This window comes from Rutidosis leptorrhynchoides, chromosome 5 (genome assembly GCF_046630445.1).
Source record: "Rutidosis leptorrhynchoides isolate AG116_Rl617_1_P2 chromosome 5, CSIRO_AGI_Rlap_v1, whole genome shotgun sequence".
NCBI classification, from domain to species: Eukaryota; Viridiplantae; Streptophyta; class Magnoliopsida; order Asterales; family Asteraceae; genus Rutidosis; species Rutidosis leptorrhynchoides.
Window position 1 is genome coordinate 134,410,060 of NC_092337.1, and position 22,204 is coordinate 134,432,263.

Consider the following 22,204-nt stretch of genomic DNA (forward strand, 5'->3'; position numbering starts at 1 on the left):
TACTATAAATAGAGAGCATGGCCTCTCATTTATAGGTTGTTGATTCTCTGCCATTTGCTCTAGCCTTTGTGATTTTCACTTGTGATTTTGCCCAAGGGATTTCTACATTGCGCTAAGGTGAATTATGCTAATTGACAATCAAGACCGGGTCGGGGTAGTTGATCACTTGATTGTTAAAGTGAAAGACGATCATCGGGGCCCAAAATAATCATCAAACATCCCATCCTCCATCTTATTATTGCACTCAATCCTTAATTAAGTGATAACTTGATTTAGGATTGATCAATCACTTGATTGTTAAAGTGAAAGACGATCATCGGGGCCCAAAATAATCATCAAACATCCCATCCTCCATCTTGTTATTGCACTCATTCCTTAATTAAGTGATAACTTGATTTAGGATTGATCGATTGGCGCCATCCGTGAAACACGTTTTAAGAATTAAACTGGAAATTTTTTGTTTTGTGCTATCAAATGATGAATTGACTTGTTTAATTCTAATCGTGTGTTATTTTGATGATACACAGGCGAATGCGTTTGTAATTGGCGGTAAATTGTTTGATTAATTGAAATAATGAGCAATATCGGAATGGATAGCGGTACTGCTGTCGCTGTGCAAGCGAATGTTCAAAAAAGAGGAAGAAAGCGAAAGTCGGTAAAAATGTATCAAAATTGGCAGTTCGCGCTAATTAGTTTTCCAAAAATGCAGAGTGATGATTTCTCTGAACTGCCGATAGTAGTATCGTGCAAAATTGCGGAAGCTGGAATCACGATCATGAAAGTTCATGTTGATAATGGCAGTAGCGTTGATATTGTTTATGAACAATGTTTTGTTCAACTGCCGGAGGGTCTCAGAGCAACTTTACAACCAACCGCTGCTTCGCTAACCGGTTTTGCTGGAGAATCCTCATCGCCTATGGGAATTTTGCCCTTAGATGTTGAACTCGTTGATGAAAATAATGATGGTTTAGCGCGTCGAACACGGCTAGATTTCTATGTTATGCGCACCTCATCTCGCTATAACATGTTGTTAGGCAGAATTGCCTTAGGTAAATTCGGAATTGTTCCATCCACAATTCATGGCATGATTAAATTCGCAACACATAAAGGTATCGCGACAATAACTGCAACGAGCATTATGCCCATTTGTGCGGCTGTTAATGTAAAAAGTGCAGAGCAAGGAACCGATGACGCTTCGGATAGCATGGTAGTGATTAATCCTGCATATCCCGAGCAAAAAATTAAAGTGGGATGCAATGTTAGTGCGGACACAAGGAAACAAATTGTGCAGCTACTTGTGCAGTACATGGATGTCTTTGCTTGGTGTGAAAATGATATAACTGGTGTTCCGCGTCATATTGCGAAGCATAGACTCAATGTAAATCCAGCTTTAAAACCTGTAGTGCAGAAGCGTAGAGGTATGGCCCCAGACAGCGTAAAATGGCTATGCGAAGAAGTAACAAAATTGGTGCGAGCTGGAATTTTACGTGAAGTTCAATACCAATCATGGATTGCGAATCCAGTTTTGGTGAAAAAGCCTGATGGTTCATGGAGAATGTGTATTGATTTTAAGGATTTAAATAAGGCATGCCCTAAGGATAATTATCCACTCCCAGAAATGATTTGAAAGTGGAATCATTGCATGCTTTTCCATATAAATGTTTTTTGGACGCGGCAAAGGGATATCATCAGATTCCAATGGCTCAAGAGGACGCAGATAAAACCGCATTTCATACTGGCAAAGGCATATTCTCTTATATAATGATGCCTTTTGGTTTAATTAATGCGGATGCGACATATCAGCGTTTGATTGATACCGCGTTTGAAAAGCAAATTGGGCGTAATCTTGATGCTTATGTTGATGATTTGGTAATCAAAAGCACAACGCAAGAGCGAATTGTTGAAGATATACGCGAAACATTTGACACGTTGCGCAGAATTAATATGAAACTCAATCCGCTAAAGTGTAGTTTTGGCGAAACTGAAGGAAAGTTTTTGGGATATCTTGTTACGGAACAAGGTATTCAAGCTAATCCAAAGAAAATTGCGGCTATTGAAAATATGACTGCACCAAGAACGGTTAAATAAGTGCAAAGTTTGACGGGAAAGTTAGCCGCATTAACGCGCTTCTTGTCTAAAGCTGCAGAAAGGCAATTACCGTTTTTCAAAACTTTAAAAGGTTGTTTGAAACAAAAAAGCTCTGTTTGGACAAGCGAAGTAGAAACCGAGGTTTCAAGAAATGAAGAAGTTGAAAACTTTGCCTACGTTAACAGCGCCAGTTGATGGCGAAATTCTTTACCTATATGTATCAGTGGAAAATGAAGCTTTTGGCTCAGTATTGGTTGCGGAAAGGGATAAAATACAAAAACCTGTGTATTTTGTCAGTAAAGCACTTACAGGAAGTGAAATAAACTATGCGCCGATTGAGAAGTTTGTGTATGCGCTAATATTAACATCGCGAAGGTTAAGAAGATACTTTCAAGGGCATCCAGTGCACGTATTAACTAACATACCGGTCAAGCAAGTCTTAACAAAGCCATAATTATCTGGTAGACTCGCGTTGTGGGCAGTAGAGTTAGGTGCTTATCAAATTTCTTACCTTCCGCGCAGCGCTGTAAAGGGCCAGGTTTTGGCGGATTACCTCGCTGAAATGACTGGGGAGTTAGAGGTGATTAATGAGCGAACAGCATTAAAAACTAGTGGTTGATGAAATTTGGGATTTGTTTACTGTGCGGGTGCGGGTTTGGTCTTGACAAGCCCAAGTGGTGAAGAGCATACGTATGCATTGCGTTTTAATTTTGATGTCACAAATAATGAAGCAGAGTATGAAGCGTTACTTGCTGGTTTAAATGTTGCGCGAAAAATGAATATCATTAAGTTACGGGCATTTACAGATTCGCAGTTAGTAGCGAATTAGTTTAATGGTTTCTTTGAAGTACATGATTCTTCAATGAAGAAATATTTGCAGTTATTAAATGAATTGGCAGAGCGGTTTGAGTATTTTGAACTCGCGCAAGTTCCAAGAAGTCAAAATAAGAATGCGGATGCTTTGAGTAAATTGGCTGCTCTAACGTTTTCGCACTTTCAAAAACAAGTTTGGGTTGAAGAATTGCCAAGCAAATCAATAGATAACGACTTAATGGTTGCGTCTGTCGAAGAGGAACAGCCAAATTGGATGGAACCAATCCTGCAATACATTCGCAGTGATGTTTTGCCAAGTGATAAGCGCGAAGCTCGTCTAGTAAGAGAGCGAGCACCAATGTATATCATTCAAAATGATATTTTATATCGCAAATCATACCGTGGTCCAATGATGCGATGTGTTGGACCAATTGAGGCAGAAATGATAGTTGAAGAAGTGCATAGCGGTTCTTGTGCATTGCATTCAGGCTATAAAACTATTGCGGCGAAAATTACGCGGATGGGTTACTTTTGGCCATCCCTATATCGCGATGTCGCAAAAATTGTTAAGCGATGTAAAAGTTGCCAACGGCATGCTCCGCAGAATCGGATACCAAGGCATGATATAATTCCTGTTAATTCGCCATGGTCATTTCACAAGTGGGCTATTGACATTGTAGGGCCATTTCCCGCAGGACCTGGCAATGTCAAGTTTCTGATTGTGGCAATTGATTATTTTACAAAATGGGTTGAAGCTAAGGCGGTTCGCACTATCACTGGTGTGCAAGTGCGAAACTTTGTGTGGGAATACATTGTCTGCAGATTCGGTATTCCGCGTGAGTTGGTTAGTGATAACGGCGCACAAATAGCGAAAGATCCTTTTAAGACATGGTTTATATCACCTTTAAGTCAAAGACATTTTTTTTTTTTTTTTTTTTTTTTTTTTTTTTTTTTTTTTTTGCGATATTAACTATTCATTCTTGCGATATTATAGTGTCATTATTGACTTTTTTTTTGCTTATATAAATATTAGTGTTACATTCAACTTGCAACTTTTTCGTCTATATCTTTAACATTAATATTTTGTTTCATCAAGCACATAGTAGCGAGACAATATTACAAAATAATCACTTAAAACTATATATTAATTATCTCATATTAAAGTAAAATTTTCTCACGGAAATTGTTTGTTGAATGTAATTTATATATATAAACATTATATAGCTATATTGTATAACATAAGTTTTTCGATAGCCCCTCAAATTCGCGGATTATAAACTAGTGAGGAATATTCATTTGAGTCCATAAATTAAGTTGAGATTCAAGGGACCAATGAGAGCGCGACACGTGTCGCGAAAATCACATGTGATTGAAAAAAAATTCAAAAATTTTTTTTTGAAAATTTTTTTTTAGCTTTTTTTCGAAATTTTTAAAAAAAATTTTTTTTTAATTTTTTTTTTTTACAATCATATGTGATTTACCTGCACAATCACATGTGATTGAATTGTACAATCACATGTGATTGGATTTGCCATGCATAATCACATGTGATTGAGTTTACAATCATATGTGATTGACATGCATAATCACATATGATTTTTGAAAAAAAAATTCGAAAAAAAAAGTTTTCGGAAAAAAAAATTTGAAAAAAAAATTTATAAAAAAAAATTTTCGAATTTTTTTTTTTCAATCACATGTGATTTTCGCGCCACATGTCGCGTTCTCATTGGTCCCTTGTTTTCAAGCAAATTTATGGATGCAAGTGATTAAAACTCGTTGGAGCAAATTTAATCATAATTATACATTAACACCGGCCTAAATACTTTAGTTTGCCCAAGAACCTAGAAGTCCACTAAATTACATACTGTTCTATATGTGGAAGCCTAACAGTCCACTAAAAAATGTATAAAATGTCAAACGGTGGTTTTCGTCTTGGCTTTTAGTTTTATTTTGATTGATTTGTTCTGATTTGTTTCGTAAGCCTTTAAAATTTTCAGACTTATATTTTGAATGTCGCTTATGATAATTATTGATATATATTTTATCTATCATTTTGTGCTATCCAAAGTGGTGCGGTCACGTTAGTGTTACAAAAACGATTTATTGTTTTACATGACATACTTGTACTCCTTTAACGTCAATCTATTTATTTATTATTTATATAAACGCTTTTTGTTGAGACCATGCTCATAGAGGCATAGAAAAAGAATATTAGATTTTTTCCCCAGCTTGCATATGTAAGTCAAGCTCCAACGAGTGGGAAGTTTGAGCGTCCAGAGAGTTTTCCTGTTATCTATTGGTGTTATTTTTTTTATAGAAAAATGATATGGTTATTTGTTTCACATTGGTGAATGGAAGAAAGAGGAGTAACCTCTTTGAATACAAAATGAAGTTGTCCCACATAGGTGAGTAGAAAAAGTTGGATGTGAAATCCTTAGTTATAAAAAGAGTTCATGAAATTCATTCAAACTTGCACCAATCAATACACTTTAAGTATTTAATTATTTCTTTTTTTCTTATACTTGTTTAAGAGTTGTATTAGTTAAATACTTTGGAGAGTGTAGTTTGCTTAAGAGAGTCGTCTATGTCATTGTAACAATTTGTGATATAGTGTATTTATCTCTTTGGGGGCCCATGTTTTTCTTCTGTTTTGAAGTTTTCACGTTAAATTCTTGTGTTTAGATTGTTCTTATTTCTTTAGTGTTATTGTTGGGCTGGGTGGTGGGAATTAGTGAGGCCGTAATTTCTCAACAACTGGTATCAGAGCGTCAGGTTTAGCGGAGGGTCTCGGTTATAGGAGTTGAAGTATGCTTTGTGGTCACGACTTTGACCGAGCTTTCACATCAGAAACTACTTCTATTGATCGTATAGGGTATCTGGTTAGGCACTATTTTTCTGACTCGGAGTAAGTGGTGTCAAGCATATGTAGTGGACTGGGTTGCTGAATTTTCCAATTTAACGGATCCCGCCTCTCCACTACATCTGTCGGCCAGTTGAAACATGGGAAAAAACAGAGAAAATGTTGTTCATAAGATACGGATACGATGTCGAAGTTCAGTCCAATGAGGTTTGATATAGAGAATTTTGATGGGAGGATCAGTTTTGGCTTGTGGCAGATTCAAGTTAAGGATGTGTTGATTCAGTCCGATTTACACAAGGCTTTGAAAGGTAAACCCATATTTGTTTCTGGTAGTGATTCTAGCAAGAAGTTCGATGAAAAAGAATGGTTTGATATGGATTTGAGGGCGTCAAATGCGATTCGTTTTGTGTCTTGCAAAGAATGTGCTTGCAAATGTGCATGATTTATCACCGGCTAAGGAACTTTGGAATAAGTTGGAGCAGTTGTGTAACGACCCGACTTTTTCGACTTATATTTTTGTGCTCTATACTTTCACGAATCTACGTATTTGTGCGTACTGAGCTATATTATATTCTGGGATATTTATTTATGATAATTACTTTCGTTAATACCTTACAAGCTATTAAGTGTTTAATCACTTAACTTGATCCTCGAATGCTTTTACGACCGTTAATACCTTACAACGTGTACTTGGTACACGTTAAACTTTTGTCATAATTGGAATATTATGACTACGTAAAATTAATTGTTATATTCTAATAACAATTACTTGGCTTATTGGTTGCTTAATTACGCTTAGTAATTTACTAATGCACACTAGTTAGTCTTAATGAACTTTTTACCTTAATGGACTTAGGCCCACCCTACTCTAGTTAATGGACCATTGAATTCGCCCAACTTTAATGGACTTATGATCCATTAAGATGTAGGACAAAAACTCATTAAGATGAGCCAACATACTAGCATTTTTGTTAACCATTACTACACATGTTGCATGGAATCTCAACAACAAGCACAACCTTTAGACCACCACCATACAAAAAGCAAAAAGTTGTCCCCCCCTTGTCCCCCCTAAACCTACGGCCTACACCACCCCTCCACTACTATAAATATCAAGCCTCATCTTTCATTTCACACTTGATTTCATTCTCATTTTACACACACTTGCTCTCTAATTTTTTCTCTAGACTTTCTCACACTAAAATTGTAAGTTCTTGAATTTTATTTCTTCTTCTTTTTCTTCTTTAATTTCGACATCATCATCATCATCATCATCATCATCAAAGGATCAAGCTTTTTAGCTTTTTGATCTTGTTATATCTTGTAGATTCAAACTTTGATTTGAATTCTTCAAGAACATGAAAGATTCAAGCTTTCTAGCTTTGGATCTTCATTACTTTGATGGATCTAAGATTTATAGCTTAAGATCACTTTATTTTGTTAAAAGATCAAAACTTGTGTTTATGATCTTCATATAACTTGTAGATCTAGCTTTTTGCTTTAAGGATCTTCAAGAACATTAAAGATCCAAGCTTTCTAGCTTAGAATTTCATTATTTTGTTTAAGATCTAAGCTTTTTTTGAAACAACCCCAATCCGATAAACCAAAACGGAGTACTTTTTTTTTTTTTTTTTAAGTTAGGTCCCAATAGCATCCAAGTACACAACCATTTCAAAATAATTTCCGTATACAATTTATCATAATAACACGTTAACGTTATATCTCGACTCTTGGTTTACAATTGACATCATACATCCTTACGAGAATGTATTTCATATACAAGGTTTGACTCGACATAACCAAACAATACGTCCACGAAACATTTATTCAACACCACGGTTAAGACACAATAGCCCAACCCGATACCAAGAGCATAATCCCGAGGATCTACCAAATCCCCAATCCACATCCATATCCGAAAGCTACCCCATCGAGCCCAAGCGCTCCTACGCATCTAGTCTAACGACTAACTAGCTTCACAATCACAATACCTGTAAAAAGGTAAACAGCGAGAGGGGTAAGCTTGAAGCTTAGTGAATGCAATAATTATACACGTACATATATAATCTACTTACTTGCAAACACTTACACAAATACCGCATACATGCTAGCAATTCAAATATCATACCATCACAAAGTATAACACTAAATCTCCATTACCACAAGCTAGCACAAACAATAGCATATATAACCGAACAATATATTATGCTACGCTACAACACATAACCATGGTTAACCAATCGTACAAAGGATGATACTCAAATTTTCCATCGGTGTTCATAACAACCATTAGAGTACTTAACAAGTCGTACACTAATCCCACGGGTGGCATCTTAACACGTCGATGCTTCACCCCGGGTGGCGTCTTAACACGTCGACACTTCACCCGTGATAGTCCTTGGAGTGGCATCTTAACACGTCGATACTTCACTCCGAGTGGTGTCTTAACACGTCGACACTTCACTCTTCGTCTTACTTGGGGTGGCATCTTAACATGTCGATACTTCACCCCGGATGGCGTCTTAACACGTCGACACTTCATCCGTTACTTTACTTTGAGTGGTGTCTTAGCACATCGACACTTCACTCGTCACGTGAAATGTGGTGTCTTAGCACATCGACACTACACATCTCACGCTACAACAAATAAATACATTATATACCCACGCATATAATTATTCCACTCACCTCGTGAACTCGAGTATTACAACCCATGCGCGAAATCTCCACCACACACAACCGAGCAAACCTTTACCTATAATACACATATATGTATACACATAATCAACCTACATTCTCTACAAGAGAATTCGACGCCAACACCCTTCACTAAGGGTTTATACCTACCTCCACAATCCGCCCATTTAGACACCTAAAGTGGACTTCACCAATTACCACTACGGGTGGTAATTCCGACCAACACAACAAAGTACAATTTAACCCAAATCATACTTTACACCAATTAGATCAAACTTAGGTCTTAACACTAAATTACTACTTAAGTAGTAATCATTTCAAACGCCAATTACACCAAAAACCCCAACACGTGCAATATTGACCCATATTGCTTTTGACCTCGTTTGACTTTTGTTAAAATGTCATTTTAACCCAAAAACACTTCCCGCGATTACTTTCATTCAAAAACGCCATTTAACACTTAACAAAAGTGTTTAACATCCCTTTGACCAAAACTAGTGTCATTATCAAGTTTGACCCAATTCAATTTATCCATTTTGACCAAAGTCATAAAAATGCGCAAACTAACCATTAATCATTAACACAAGTGAAAATGGCCCTAATACACCAATTATACCAAATCACAAGTGTTAAACCCTTAACTTACCCAATTTGACACATAAACCCTAATTTTGACCCATTTCAAAATTAGTCAACCCAAATGAACCCTAAAGGCTTCCAACACCTCAATAATCACTAAATACTAGTGATTACACCCATTTGCAAGTCTTACAAGCTTACACTTGCTCACCAAACTCAAAACCCGCCAATATCAACAACAAACCCGAATCTTGGTGTTAATCTTCAATTAACAACTAATGGGGTTTCATTTATAAACATACAATCAAAAGCCCCAAATTTAGATGATGAACACGAAAATAAAATTCGGAGTTAGAGCTTACCGTTAGTATCACCTTGTAGCTAAGAACGAGGAGAACAAACTTGTCTCTTACGCTTTCGAATAAAACCCGCTTCTTCTTTCCCAAATCTCACTTGGAATAAATGGGGTTTTGAAGTTTGAGAGAAAAATAGGAAAGAAAAGGAAAAAGAAATGAAGAAATGAAATGAATGGATGAGATTAAGACCTTAAATCTAGCTCACACGCGAAAAGACCAAAATGCCCTTGAACCTCATTTAAAATTAAAAAAACCTGGTACCAGTCCACCCAGAACGCCGCGCCGCGGCCCCAATCCTCGCGCCGCGACATTTAACGTGATTTGATGCCTGCCTTACCATGTCTCCTGATTCTGATTTGTTTGGTTTGTCGTGCCGCGACACCCTTCTCCGCGCCACGACATATGATGCGGTCTGATCATTTTCTCGCGTACAAGAACTTTGCCACACAAATACGCCTCGAATCCTTCATACACTAGTCGTACATACACGATACACCTATATATCTTATACGAGCAAAACGGGGTGTTACAACTCTCCCCCACTTAGATTCGAACAAGTCCTCATGATCCTAGTCACTTAATCAATCCGAACCTACACGCTATGGTTCTCCGACACACATCCAAACTCGATGTCCACAACAATTTCCATTATCCCGAATGTCTCACTACATGCTAATAACCATTAGCGTGCATTACCGCAACAAACGGTATCTCGTACACCCAACATCCCAATGCCCACTTAGGAAAAATACGGAATACACCATTATATTCCTTCAAATTCTCCCGGTTACAACTCGCAACAAGCTACCTTTATAAGCATATCACCCAACGCGATCTACTAGATTCACTACGCCGTGAACTAAGTCTTGCATTAATCCAAATCGAGAAGGATCTTTGCCTCATTAAAACTCCGTACTTCGTCTGTTCATAAACACATCACTCAACCGGTCAGTCACAAATGTTCTCCGAATCAAGAACCAACTTCCCCTGTCTGCACTACCGGATCATTCCTTCAATGAAGAAATCTCGGTATCGCCAACTAGTCACACTAGGGACACAAACTTTCCCATAAATTGATCCGCACACGAACATCAATCCCTGGATTAATCCAGGACGACAATAATACACTACGAGTTAGATAAACATCAACACTCAACATAGGGTTTCTCTCCTAAACCCTACAACACAACCACTCAAGCCGATTTCCTAGTACTAGCATGGAAACTATTCGTATACTAGAATCCCATTAACAGCAAATCATCATCACTACAATTTTGCGATTCGACACACGACCCTTAAAATATTCACCGACGCCGGGTGAATCCTCCTACCTACACCGTCCATTAAGGATGGCCTCGACATTTCAATGCAACCAACGTGTCACACCACTAGGGAACACACTCTCACAAACGAACAACAATCGCGTGTCTCTATGTGGGACAATCGGAACCGGCACTCCCCGCCCCACAATCATTCATAAAGTGGAATAATCCACTGACAATTTCTACGATCACGTTTCCCGATAGGGAAAAATACAACAACCACCACGATATCAAACTCATTCCCATTCAATAATACTATCCGAGTTTCACGACAACCCAGATTTTTACTACGAGAGCACCCGCAATGACAGCTTCATTCTCTCACTTCCGTGATCACAAACTTCACACTTGGTCTCATACCGCACTTTGGTGCTACACGACCACCTTGCATAAGAAGTCTTACACTTCACTTGATCTAACACCACCGGAGCTTCCTCGGGCGGCAGTAAAAACTCCCCCACTTAGGATTCAGCTCTACACTCTCACCACTAAGATGATAACAGCCCGCGGTATTGTCATTCCACGACACACATGATCAATCTCATCATTGGTCATGAACATCAAATCACCACGAATTCACTTAAGGCTCTCAGAGACGACATACTCATTCACTTGAAATGCCGTACACGCGACGACATTGCACCTTCATACCATAAATCACAACTAACAGTCCTTCATCGTTCGCAAAGCGAACTCCACACAAGTCTTACATACGCCTCTAAGCATAGGCATATGCCACTCCGCTTAATCAGTCGTGCATCTCAGTCGAGATCACCCGACCTTCCACTCAACGATCCTTTACCAACAATTGCTCACTCTCATGGAGAAGAGTGACCAATCCGACACAATAATTGCGTCGACCGCAATATCAACATTTCATCATAACCTTCGGTCTTAACCGAACATTAAGTCCGTCACCGGCTCGCCGGTAATCTTCACCCGTCTATCACCAGAGCAACCAGATTCGCTCATCTGTCACTTCATAGGAAGTATTTACCGCAATGCTCTCTAACTTCGACTTTCGCAACCAACGAATTACTATCACCCATCGATCACTATTGTAATCTCCGCTGCTTCCAAGGGTATCTCACGGGAACCCTAAGCACAAAGTGATCACACCACTACCGGAGTTTGACATTACACTAGCAGGTATAAAGAGGCACCTGACGCAGTGTCATGCAGACTCCCACCACAATCTATCGAAATTTAGAAACTCGATCTTTGGGTTTCATACACCCGATGTCACCCATTTCTCCACAATAATGACCCGAAGTCATACCTACCCGACAAATCTTATGGTTTACTGTCTTCTCGAAAGTTCCTAACGATCACAAGCTAGCCACAATTTTCACAAGTCCAAAACGATATAGCCTCACGAACCCTTTCATCTAACACTAAAGAGATGCTTGGAAACACCAAGTCTTACACCCTTTCGCACATCGGCACGGCTACCACAACAAGGGATATTCCGTTAGGAATGTTACCCTATAATCCATAACACGCTAACACACTAACGCAATCATCGTCATACGGGTCCCACTCCATGAGTTTAATGACCTCATGACTCCCCGATTCGCCAATTCCAAGGCGGCTCACAACTAGAATCCTTGCACGATCCTCTAACCACACACTCTACCGAGTGCAACCCCAAACTACAATCATTGGACTTGTCGTATTCCATTACGGAATTTAAGTCCTCGACGTACACACACATACAATAATCGGTCATCCTAGTTACGATGGGTTACTACAACCAATGACAAATCCCAACAGTGCACCCACTACCTAGGGTGACTACGCACGAGCCGAACTCGTGACTTGCTCACTCACCTTAGCTAACCGAAACCACCGTAACACTTCCCGACCCACAAGGAACCCAATGTGACAACAAGCACATCACTCGAGACCACTATATCCTAGGAACCAATAAAAGATTCCTAACTCGTCCCGTTCTACCCCAACCATGCCATGTTTCCTTCACTCGGTACTTGTCATGTCATGCTTGGTGTCAAGATACACTTTTGTAATAATGGTGATCAGTCACTATTACAATTGGGTACCTTACCATTTCCACATGGTCACGCAAAGTACTTTACCCGAACTGACGCAACATTCACACAAGATAACACGCGATAACTCCTAGTGCCCGCGTGACCAAAGTCCTTTCCGCGAACTTGATCACTCAAAACCGCCTAACATCCGAATCTCTCCACTAGATTCGTCTCTAGAACACCGCATCAATAGATACCTGTATATATATACACACACATATACAATATAATAATAAATATACACAAGTACACCGCAACAACAAGTCAACCTACAACCTAGGTGACTATCACTAAAACAACGTCCAAGTTCGCCTACTTACATTAGGCACTAGCAATCTAAGGCACTAATTTACACACGAAATAAGGCCCCACATAATCACGTTTTGGACAATCACAAGTCCTAGTTAGTCACCAACTCTAAGGCACAAACAATTCTCAAACCGACCCGTATTCCTACAAGTCCCGCAAATAACGCACAACCGTCAATAAGTCTAAGACGAGGCACCTATTCCAAGGTCACCTAATTCCCTTAGACTATGCTCTGATACCACTTGAAACAACCCCAATCCGATAAACCAAAAACGGAGTACATTTTTTTTAAGTTAGGTCCCAATAGCATCCAAGTACACAACCATTTCAAAATAATTTCCGTATACAATTTATCATAATAACACGTTAACGTTTTATCTCGACTCTTGGTTTACAATTGACATCATACATCCTTACGAGAATGTATTTCACATACAAGGTTTGACTCGACATAACCAAACAATACGACCTCGAAACATTTATTCAACACCACGGTTAAGACACAATAGCCCAACCCGATACCAAGAGCATAATCACGAGGATCTACCAAATCCCCAATCCACATCCATATCCGAAAGCTACCCCATCAAGCCCAAGCGCTCCTACGCATCTAGTCTAACGACTAACTAGCTTCACAATCACAATACCTGTAAAAAGGTAAACAACGGGAGGGGTAAGCTTGAAGCTTAGTGAATGCAATAATTATACACGAACATATATAATCTACTTACTTGCAAACACTTACACAAATACCGCATACATGCTAGCAATTCAAAAATCATACCATCGCAAAGTATAACACTAAATCTCCATTACCACAAGCTAGCACAAACAATAGCATATATAACCGAACAATATATTATGCTACGCTACAACACATAACCATGGTTAACCAATCGTACAAGGGATGGTACTCAAATTTTCCATCGGTGTTCATAACAACCATTAGAGTACTTAACATGTCGTACACTAATCCCACGGGTGGCATCTTAATACGTCGATACTTCACCCCGGGTGGCGTCTTAACACGTCGATACTTCACCCGTGATAGTCCTTGGAGTGGCATCTTAACACGTCGATACTTCACTCCGAGTGGTGTCTTAACACGTCGACACTTCACTCTTCGTCTTACTTGGGGTGGCATCTTAACACGTCGATACTTCACCTCGGATGGCGTCTTAACACGTCAACACTTCATCCGTTACTTTACTTTGAATGGTGTCTTAGCACATCGACACTTCACTCGTCACGTGAAATGTGGTGTCTTAGCACATCGACACTACACATCTCACACTACAACAAATAAATACATTATATACCTACGCATATAATTATTCCACTCACCTCGTGAACTCGAGCATTACAAACCATGCGCGAAATCTCCACCACACGCAACCGATCAAACCTTTACCTATAATACACATATAGGTATACACATAATTAACATTCATTCTCTACAAGAGAATTCGATGCCAACAACCTTTACTAAGGGTTTATACCTACCTCCACAATCCGCCCATTTAGACACCTAAAGTGGACTTCACCAATTACCACTACGGGTGGTAATTCCGACCAACACAACAAAGTACAATTTAACCCAAATCATACTTTACACCAATTAGATCAAACTTAGGTCTGAACACTAAATTACTACTTAGGTAGTAATCATTTCAAACGCCAATTACACCAAAAACCCCAACACGTGCAATATTGACCCATATTGCTTTTGACCACGTTTGACTTTTGTTAAAATGTCATTTTAACCCAAAAACACTTCCCGCGATTACTTTCATTCAAAAACGCCATTTAACACTTAACAAAAGTGTTTAACATCCCTTTGACCAAAACTAGTGTCATCATCAAGTTTGACCCAATTCAATTTACCCATTTTGACCAAAGTCATAAAAATGCTAAACTAACCATTAATCATTAACACAAGTGAAAATGGCCCTAATACACCAATTAAACCAAATAACAAGTTTTAAACCCTTAACTTACCCAATTTGACACATAAACCCTAATTTTGACCCATTTCAAAATTAGTCAACCCAAATGAACCCTAAAGGCTTCCAACACCTCAATAATCACTAAATACTAGTGATTACACCCATTTGCAAGTCTTACAAGCTTAAACTTGCTCACCAAACCCAAAACCCACCAATATCAACAACAAACCCGAATCTTGGTGTTAATCTTCAATTAACAACTAACGGGGTTTCATTTATAAACATACAATCAAAAGCCCCAAATTTAGATGATGAACACGAAAATGAAATTCAGAGTTAGAGCTTACCGTTAGCATCACCTTGTAGCTAAGAACGAGGAGAACAAACTTGTCTCTTACTGTAACGACTCGACTTTTTCGACTTGCTTTTGTGCTTTGTGTTTTCACGAAACTGCGTACTGAGCTATATTATACTCTGGGGACTCCCTACATGTTGATTACTTTCGTTTATATGTTAAAACGTATCATTAAGTACGTAGGATACTTAACTTAACCCTCGGAAGCCTTTATGACCGTTAGTGTTACTTGACGTTTTTAACGAACTGCGTACTGCGTACACGTTTAACTTTTGTCGTAATAGGAATATTATGACTACGAAATACTAATTGTTATTTTATAATAACAATTACTTGGGTTTTCGGATGCTTAATTACGCTTGGTAATTTACTAGAGCACACTAGTTAGTCTTGTTGAACTTTCTACCTTGTTGGACCTTAGCCCACCCTACACTAGTTAGTGGACTATTTAATTAGCCCAATTATAAGTAACTAGTGACCCATTAATATGTAAGACAAATGCCCATTTATTAGAGGGAACATGTTAGCATTTTTGTCAAGTATTATCCTTAATGTTGCATGAGATCCTAACATAAGCACCAACTTTAGACAACCATTAACCAAAAAGCAAAAAGTTGTCCCCCTTGTCCCCCCATGTAGAGACCCATCCTAATCCATCTGGACGACTACATTAAATTTGGTTACATCGCGAGGTACTTGACCTCTATATGATACATTTTACAAACATTGCATTCGTTTTTAAAAGACAAACTTTCATTTCATCGAAAGTTGACGGCATGCATACCATTTCATAATATATCCAACTATAATTGACTTAGTAATATTCTTGATGAACTCAACGACTCGAATGTAACGTCTTTTGAAATATGTCATGAATGACTCCAAGTAATATCTCTAAAATGAGCAAATGCACAGCGGAAAATTTCTTTCATACCTGAGAATAAACATGCTTTCAAGTGTCAACCAAAAGGTTGGTGAGTTCATTAGTTTATCATAAACAATCATTTTCATCATTTTAATTGACTACAAGATTTCATTTTTTTTTAATATAAACATCATTCTCATATCAGGCATTTCGCAAACTGCATAGAGATAAAAATCATTCATATGGTGAACAGCTGGTAACCGACCTTAACAAGATGCATATAGAATATCCCCATCATTCCGGGACACCCATCGGACATGATAAAATCAAAGTACTAAAGCATTTCAAATTCCAGAATGGGGCTTGGTGGTTCCCGTAGATCTACCTTTAGGATTCGCGTCAATTAGGGGTGCACTAATTCTCAAAATTAATGATGTTCCCTAATTCTTAGATTACCAGGCTAAAAGGGGCATATTCGACTTCGATCCATTCAACCATATAATGTAGTTTCGATTACTTGTTTCTATTTCGTAAAACATTTATAAAAGCGCATGTATTCTCAGTCCCAAAAATATATATTGCAAAAGCATTTAAAAAGGGAGTAATGAAACTCACAATACGATATTTTGTAGTAAAAATATGCATACGACGGAACTGAACAATGCATGATTGGCCTCGGATTCAAGAACCTATATCAAGTATATATATTAACACATATAGTTAACATGTAATAATAGTCAAACTAGTTTATATATATTACTTATTTAATTTAGTAATATATTTGTTATTTCAAAGGTTATATATATTTATATTGTATATTAATATTTATACATATAGTTATGTTAATACATATATATCTATATAATTATATTGTTAAATCAAAATTTGTTATATGTAAATATTTATGTAAATAATGTTATTATGTATGTAGTATTCATAATACAGTAGTAATATTAATAAATATTAATGATAATAATAATGATAATAAAAATAATGTAAATAAAATTATATATAAAAATCATGTTAATGAAAATAATAATAATGCTAGTAATAATTTTAATTAAAAAGTTAATTTTAATGTTAATGATAATAACAATAATAATAATAATAATAATAATATAATAATAATAATAATAATATAATAATAATAATAATAATAATAATAATAATAATAATAATAATAATAATAATAATAATAATAAATAATAATAATAATAGTTATAAGAATTATACCCTCATGAATAATATCATGTATCTCATCTTCACGATCGCTATCATCATAAAATCATCAACGTTTTTGCTTCCTCACCATCATCATAAGCATTCGATATTCATCATCATAACTACCATTATATATGCTCCTCATTATCATAATCCTAATCGTCTATCTTCATCTCCTAACCTCATCATTATCATCAAGTAATCACCATTATCATCATCATCATATACAATCATCATTATTGACATAACCTTAACCATAATCATCATTATCAAATATTCGCTTACGATATCATTATAATACTATCAAAATTTTACGCCATTCATCATCTAATCCTATTATCATAGTCTTAATCTACCATCATCATATATCGTTCTATCTAACATCATCATCATTTATCTAACCTCCGTAACATAAAAAAAAACTCTCGGATCAAACCATCATCACGTGTCATCCTGTCCATCAACATTCTTGATATCATTCGGGCCAATAGTAACATGGATTGGATCTCGGCCCCAATTAGAACAATAATACGGCCCATCAAACAATTAAAATGGAAAACTGGTGGCCCAACATAGTATAAAGCTCGGCCCAACTACTCTAATATTGAAAGGAAAAAAAAAAAAAAATCTCAGGTTGTATTCGGTTTCCATTTCATCATTTCATAAAGGAATGGTTACTTCATAAAAAAAATACGAGGCACGTCCCTAAGCATTATGGTCGGCCATGGTCTTGAAATCTGTCCCACTATGCATGTGTCCCGATTTTATATGAAGCTTTTTATAAAGCAACTTAGAGATAATTAACTCCAAGATGAAACACCTTTTTATACGGAGTACTATATCATTATTATTTCATGTAAGTCTTCTCACCGATTAACCCATGTATATAAATATAACACTGTTATTTCTTATCTTATCACCTTCATTTAGTTCGGCCCAACTGGAACCATAACTTTGATATCGGCCCAACATCTCAGCCCACTCTATTGTATAGTCGTATAACTAACTAAAAGAAGTCTAAGTTTAACCCATTAATATGCAGATCAAGGTACGCATAGTCTTGCTTGTTTACTAGTATAGTTGGTGAAACAGGAACTATCAGACAACAATTTAGCTCAAAGGTAGGGCTGTTATGGGCGAAATATCAACAAGGAGACACAAGTGGGTTGCTTAAATTATTACCATATTCTCTGCATAAAGTCGTCGGTAGTTGGGATTTAGAATAAACAATAGAGTACACTTTATACTTTAACTCATTATCATCTATTATACATCACCTTTAACGTGCACTATCATCATATGTCCTTTACTGTAATAGATATACACGTGTATTGCAGCAGTAGGAACGAAGAAGTAATTAAGCAAAAAGGTGTTGTGAAGTTCGTATAATAGCAGAAGAAAAATGAAGGTATGCAGCAGGTTATAGTGATCATAAAATGGCGGGTGTTCGGCTGTGGTGGAGTAGTTCAACCGAGTGGGAAATAGGAAATATATGTATGAAGGTGGTGGCTACTGTTTATGGTGGTGGTGTTTGTGTTGAGGTTGATCGAATAGCAAACATAACTAGCAATAAGAAAACGATTCTGTTTGTGATGGGTTTAATGGTGAACGAACCATGATTTAGTGAGGGTGATGAAATAGTGGTCGATGGGTTCAAGAAGAGGGTGATTCTTGGGTTTGGTTCTCGATTAGCAAAAGAAGAAGAAAATGATTTTTAGTTGGTGGTTGTTTCTCATGCGGCGTTGGAGTGGTGGCGATTTGATGGTGGCCATGAGGTAGTTTAGGAAGATGGTTGATGGTGTTAGATATTCATGATATAAACCAGAAAATAGTAGACATCACTCTTTGAATAAGAGGTATTTGTTTCTTACTTGTTTCGCACAGTAATGACATAGAAAGATAGCAGCAACAATGGTTGATCGTGTTCTCGATTTACAACCGAAAATAGAAAGGAAAAAAATAGCGAAAACCAAATGAGTGGGTGTTTGGTGTGGAGCTGTTCCGATAGAATGTGTAGGCAGAAGCATGAAGCAACAATTTACATGATGTTTTGGTGGTTTCGTTTGGGATAGAAACATATATATTGATGGTGAGTTACGGTTGTTCGATTATAGCAGCTGTAGTCCAATATAGATTCAAGGGTTTGTGGTAGTTATGGTGAGTTCAAAAATAGAATAGAGGGAGTGAGAATGAGAGAGAGAAAAGAGAAGAACGAGTGATAGTAATTAAATGGGTGGATGGATTTACAGAAAGTACCAATCAGACAGAAAAATAAATTAGATAGTGACTGTACAGACTCGTATAATTGATTATAGCGACAGAAGGATTAATTTGTTATGTAGTAAGATTGTGGAAGACAAGCATTCACGAGCAGAAAGGAATTGATATAGATATGTAATTGATTTTGTACTATTATCACTTTTTATATATATTATCTTTAATATTAAAATTAATAACTCTAAACATATTAATAATAATAATATTTCTTAAAATTATTAAGAATAATAGAAATAATAATCATAAAATCAATAATACTAATAATAATAATATTATTAATGATAATAAAAATAAAATAATAATTTTTAATGATAAAGTAACAATACTATCTAATAATAATAATCAAGATATAACAAGTTACATGTATCAAATTTCACATCTATATAATAATATTTATAATACATATATTACTATTAATATTAATATTTATTTTAATGATAATAATGAGAGTAATAATGACCATATTAATAATTATATTTTAACTTGTAATTACATATATTAACATTACAATTTATTAATTAGGTAATATTTAATGTTTATATATATATATATATATATATATATATATATATATATATATATATATATATATATATATATATATATATATACTGAATATTAAAATATAATAATAATTATGAATAGAACCCATATATATATATATATATATATATATATATATATACACATACACACACACACACACACACATTCATTTAATTAATTGTCCTTGAATCGTCGAAAACGGTCCAAGGGTAATTGCATATATATGAAACAGTTCAAAAATTTTGAGACTCAACCTAACGCTTTTCTTATCGTGTCCAAAATAATAAATCGTATCGAGAGTTTGGTTTAAAATTAGTCAAAATTTTCTGGGTCGTCACAGTACCTACCCGTTAAAGAAATTTCGTCCAGAAATTTGATCGAGGTCGTCATGGCTAATGATAAAAATGTTTTCATGACGAATATGAGTTGATAAATAGAGTTTTATCATAATTAAATAATATGGATAAAACAATTCGGTTACTCGAAGAGTATGAGTGAAGCTATCACAAAAGATTGAAATAAAAAAATAGAGATTCGTCTTAACTTTTGACGTAGTCATGGTTGATTTCCGGAATTCAAGGAATTTAAAGAAAATTTTTGTAATCTATATAAGATTTGATTCTTCGATGAATAAGGAAATTATGATCTCTTTAATTAAATACGGTTATTTGCCTTGATTGTAATGTCTGATATTTTCACTATAAATTAACCTCTTCAATTTCATTATTTTCACAACTCCTTTCTTCTCTTTCTAGATTTTTGTTCCAAAAGTTGTGAAAATGCTCAATTCAGTTCCGATCCTTGATATCTTTCTGACTATCGCATCTGTCATTCTTCTTTTTCATTTACCACCGGAGGAATCTGTTTACTTCTACTTCACTCTTGGGGTAGTGGTTTTCATAATCCTTCCTTGCATATGTCTTTCCATTTTATTGACATCCACAGTTAATGATCTTTCTATTTGCTGTGATTTATACTCTTATTCATATTTTGAAGCTCTATGCTTTTGTTTTCTCTTCCCGACCTTAAGTAAAGCGATCAAGACGTCTCGGTTTGTAGGTATGAAGTTCGAAAGAACATAACTAAGATTATAAGCAGAAAAGAAAGGTAATAGCACGATTTGATTTGTCAAATTACCAGAATATCCAGGAAAGATAGAACTATCAAGAATATATTTTCTTGATATGTTCATAGGTTAAGTAAAATGAAAGAGTTATGTAACATGGCATATGATGAGTGTATGGTCTGTGAACCATCATCACGTTCCATTAGAAATTCAGCATGACTTACTGTAATATAATCACATTGGCCGGGTGTCATTATATTATACTAACTCATGCTTCAATCCCCAACACTTCTTCAGAAATCATTCATAATTTAAACTCGAAGGTTATAGAATTTAGAAACTAAAACAGTTTCTTTTATGATGTAATATAGATAGCACGAAGAGATAAATAATTTCGGACAAGAATACTTATGAAAATATCCTCAGAAATATCGAAGATATTTAAGATGATATTTTAGAATTTCTAAGATCGAAGGTTACTGAAAAAAATTCTTCCGCAAGGATTTAGAATAATTAAGGAGTAAGATATTCGCTAGAGATTTCATCAGGTACCGAATCGTCTGGATTCGTTAAGTTCAGGTTTAATCCTAGTGATTTGTCCATAGCCTCCTTCATAGTTTTGCATAATCCGCTTTCCAGTATCAATTTTCTATTGAGTGTTTCCAACACTCTATTCTTTATCATCAAACTTTTGGCAATTAAGACCATCTACAGTTTTGCTGCTTCATCAGCATTCAAAGTCATCATAACTGAATTATTGGTTATCAATCCGAGGTGTTTCAAGAATTTCGAAGGATTTGAACGTAGATTGTAATCGTCAAGATACAAAAGATTGTTTAAGATGAAATCAAGT

The 22,204-nt window shown here is 36.2% G+C and overlaps 2 protein-coding genes across 2 annotated transcripts; both read left to right on the plus strand.

Annotated features, from left to right (window-relative positions):
• Positions 1–574: 574 nt before the first annotated feature.
• Positions 575–1,627, plus strand: LOC139849038 (uncharacterized). Its single transcript, XM_071838714.1, has one exon. It carries the CDS (start codon positions 575–577, stop codon positions 1,625–1,627), a length of 1,053 nt encoding a protein of 350 aa, XP_071694815.1.
• Positions 1,628–2,950: 1,323 nt separating this feature from the next.
• LOC139849039 (uncharacterized) lies at positions 2,951–3,974 on the plus strand. The gene is made up of 3 exons (XM_071838715.1): positions 2,951–3,612; positions 3,724–3,792; positions 3,896–3,974. Exons 1-3 carry the CDS (start codon positions 2,951–2,953, stop codon positions 3,972–3,974), a joined length of 810 nt encoding a protein of 269 aa, XP_071694816.1.
• Positions 3,975–22,204: the final 18,230 nt, after the last annotated feature.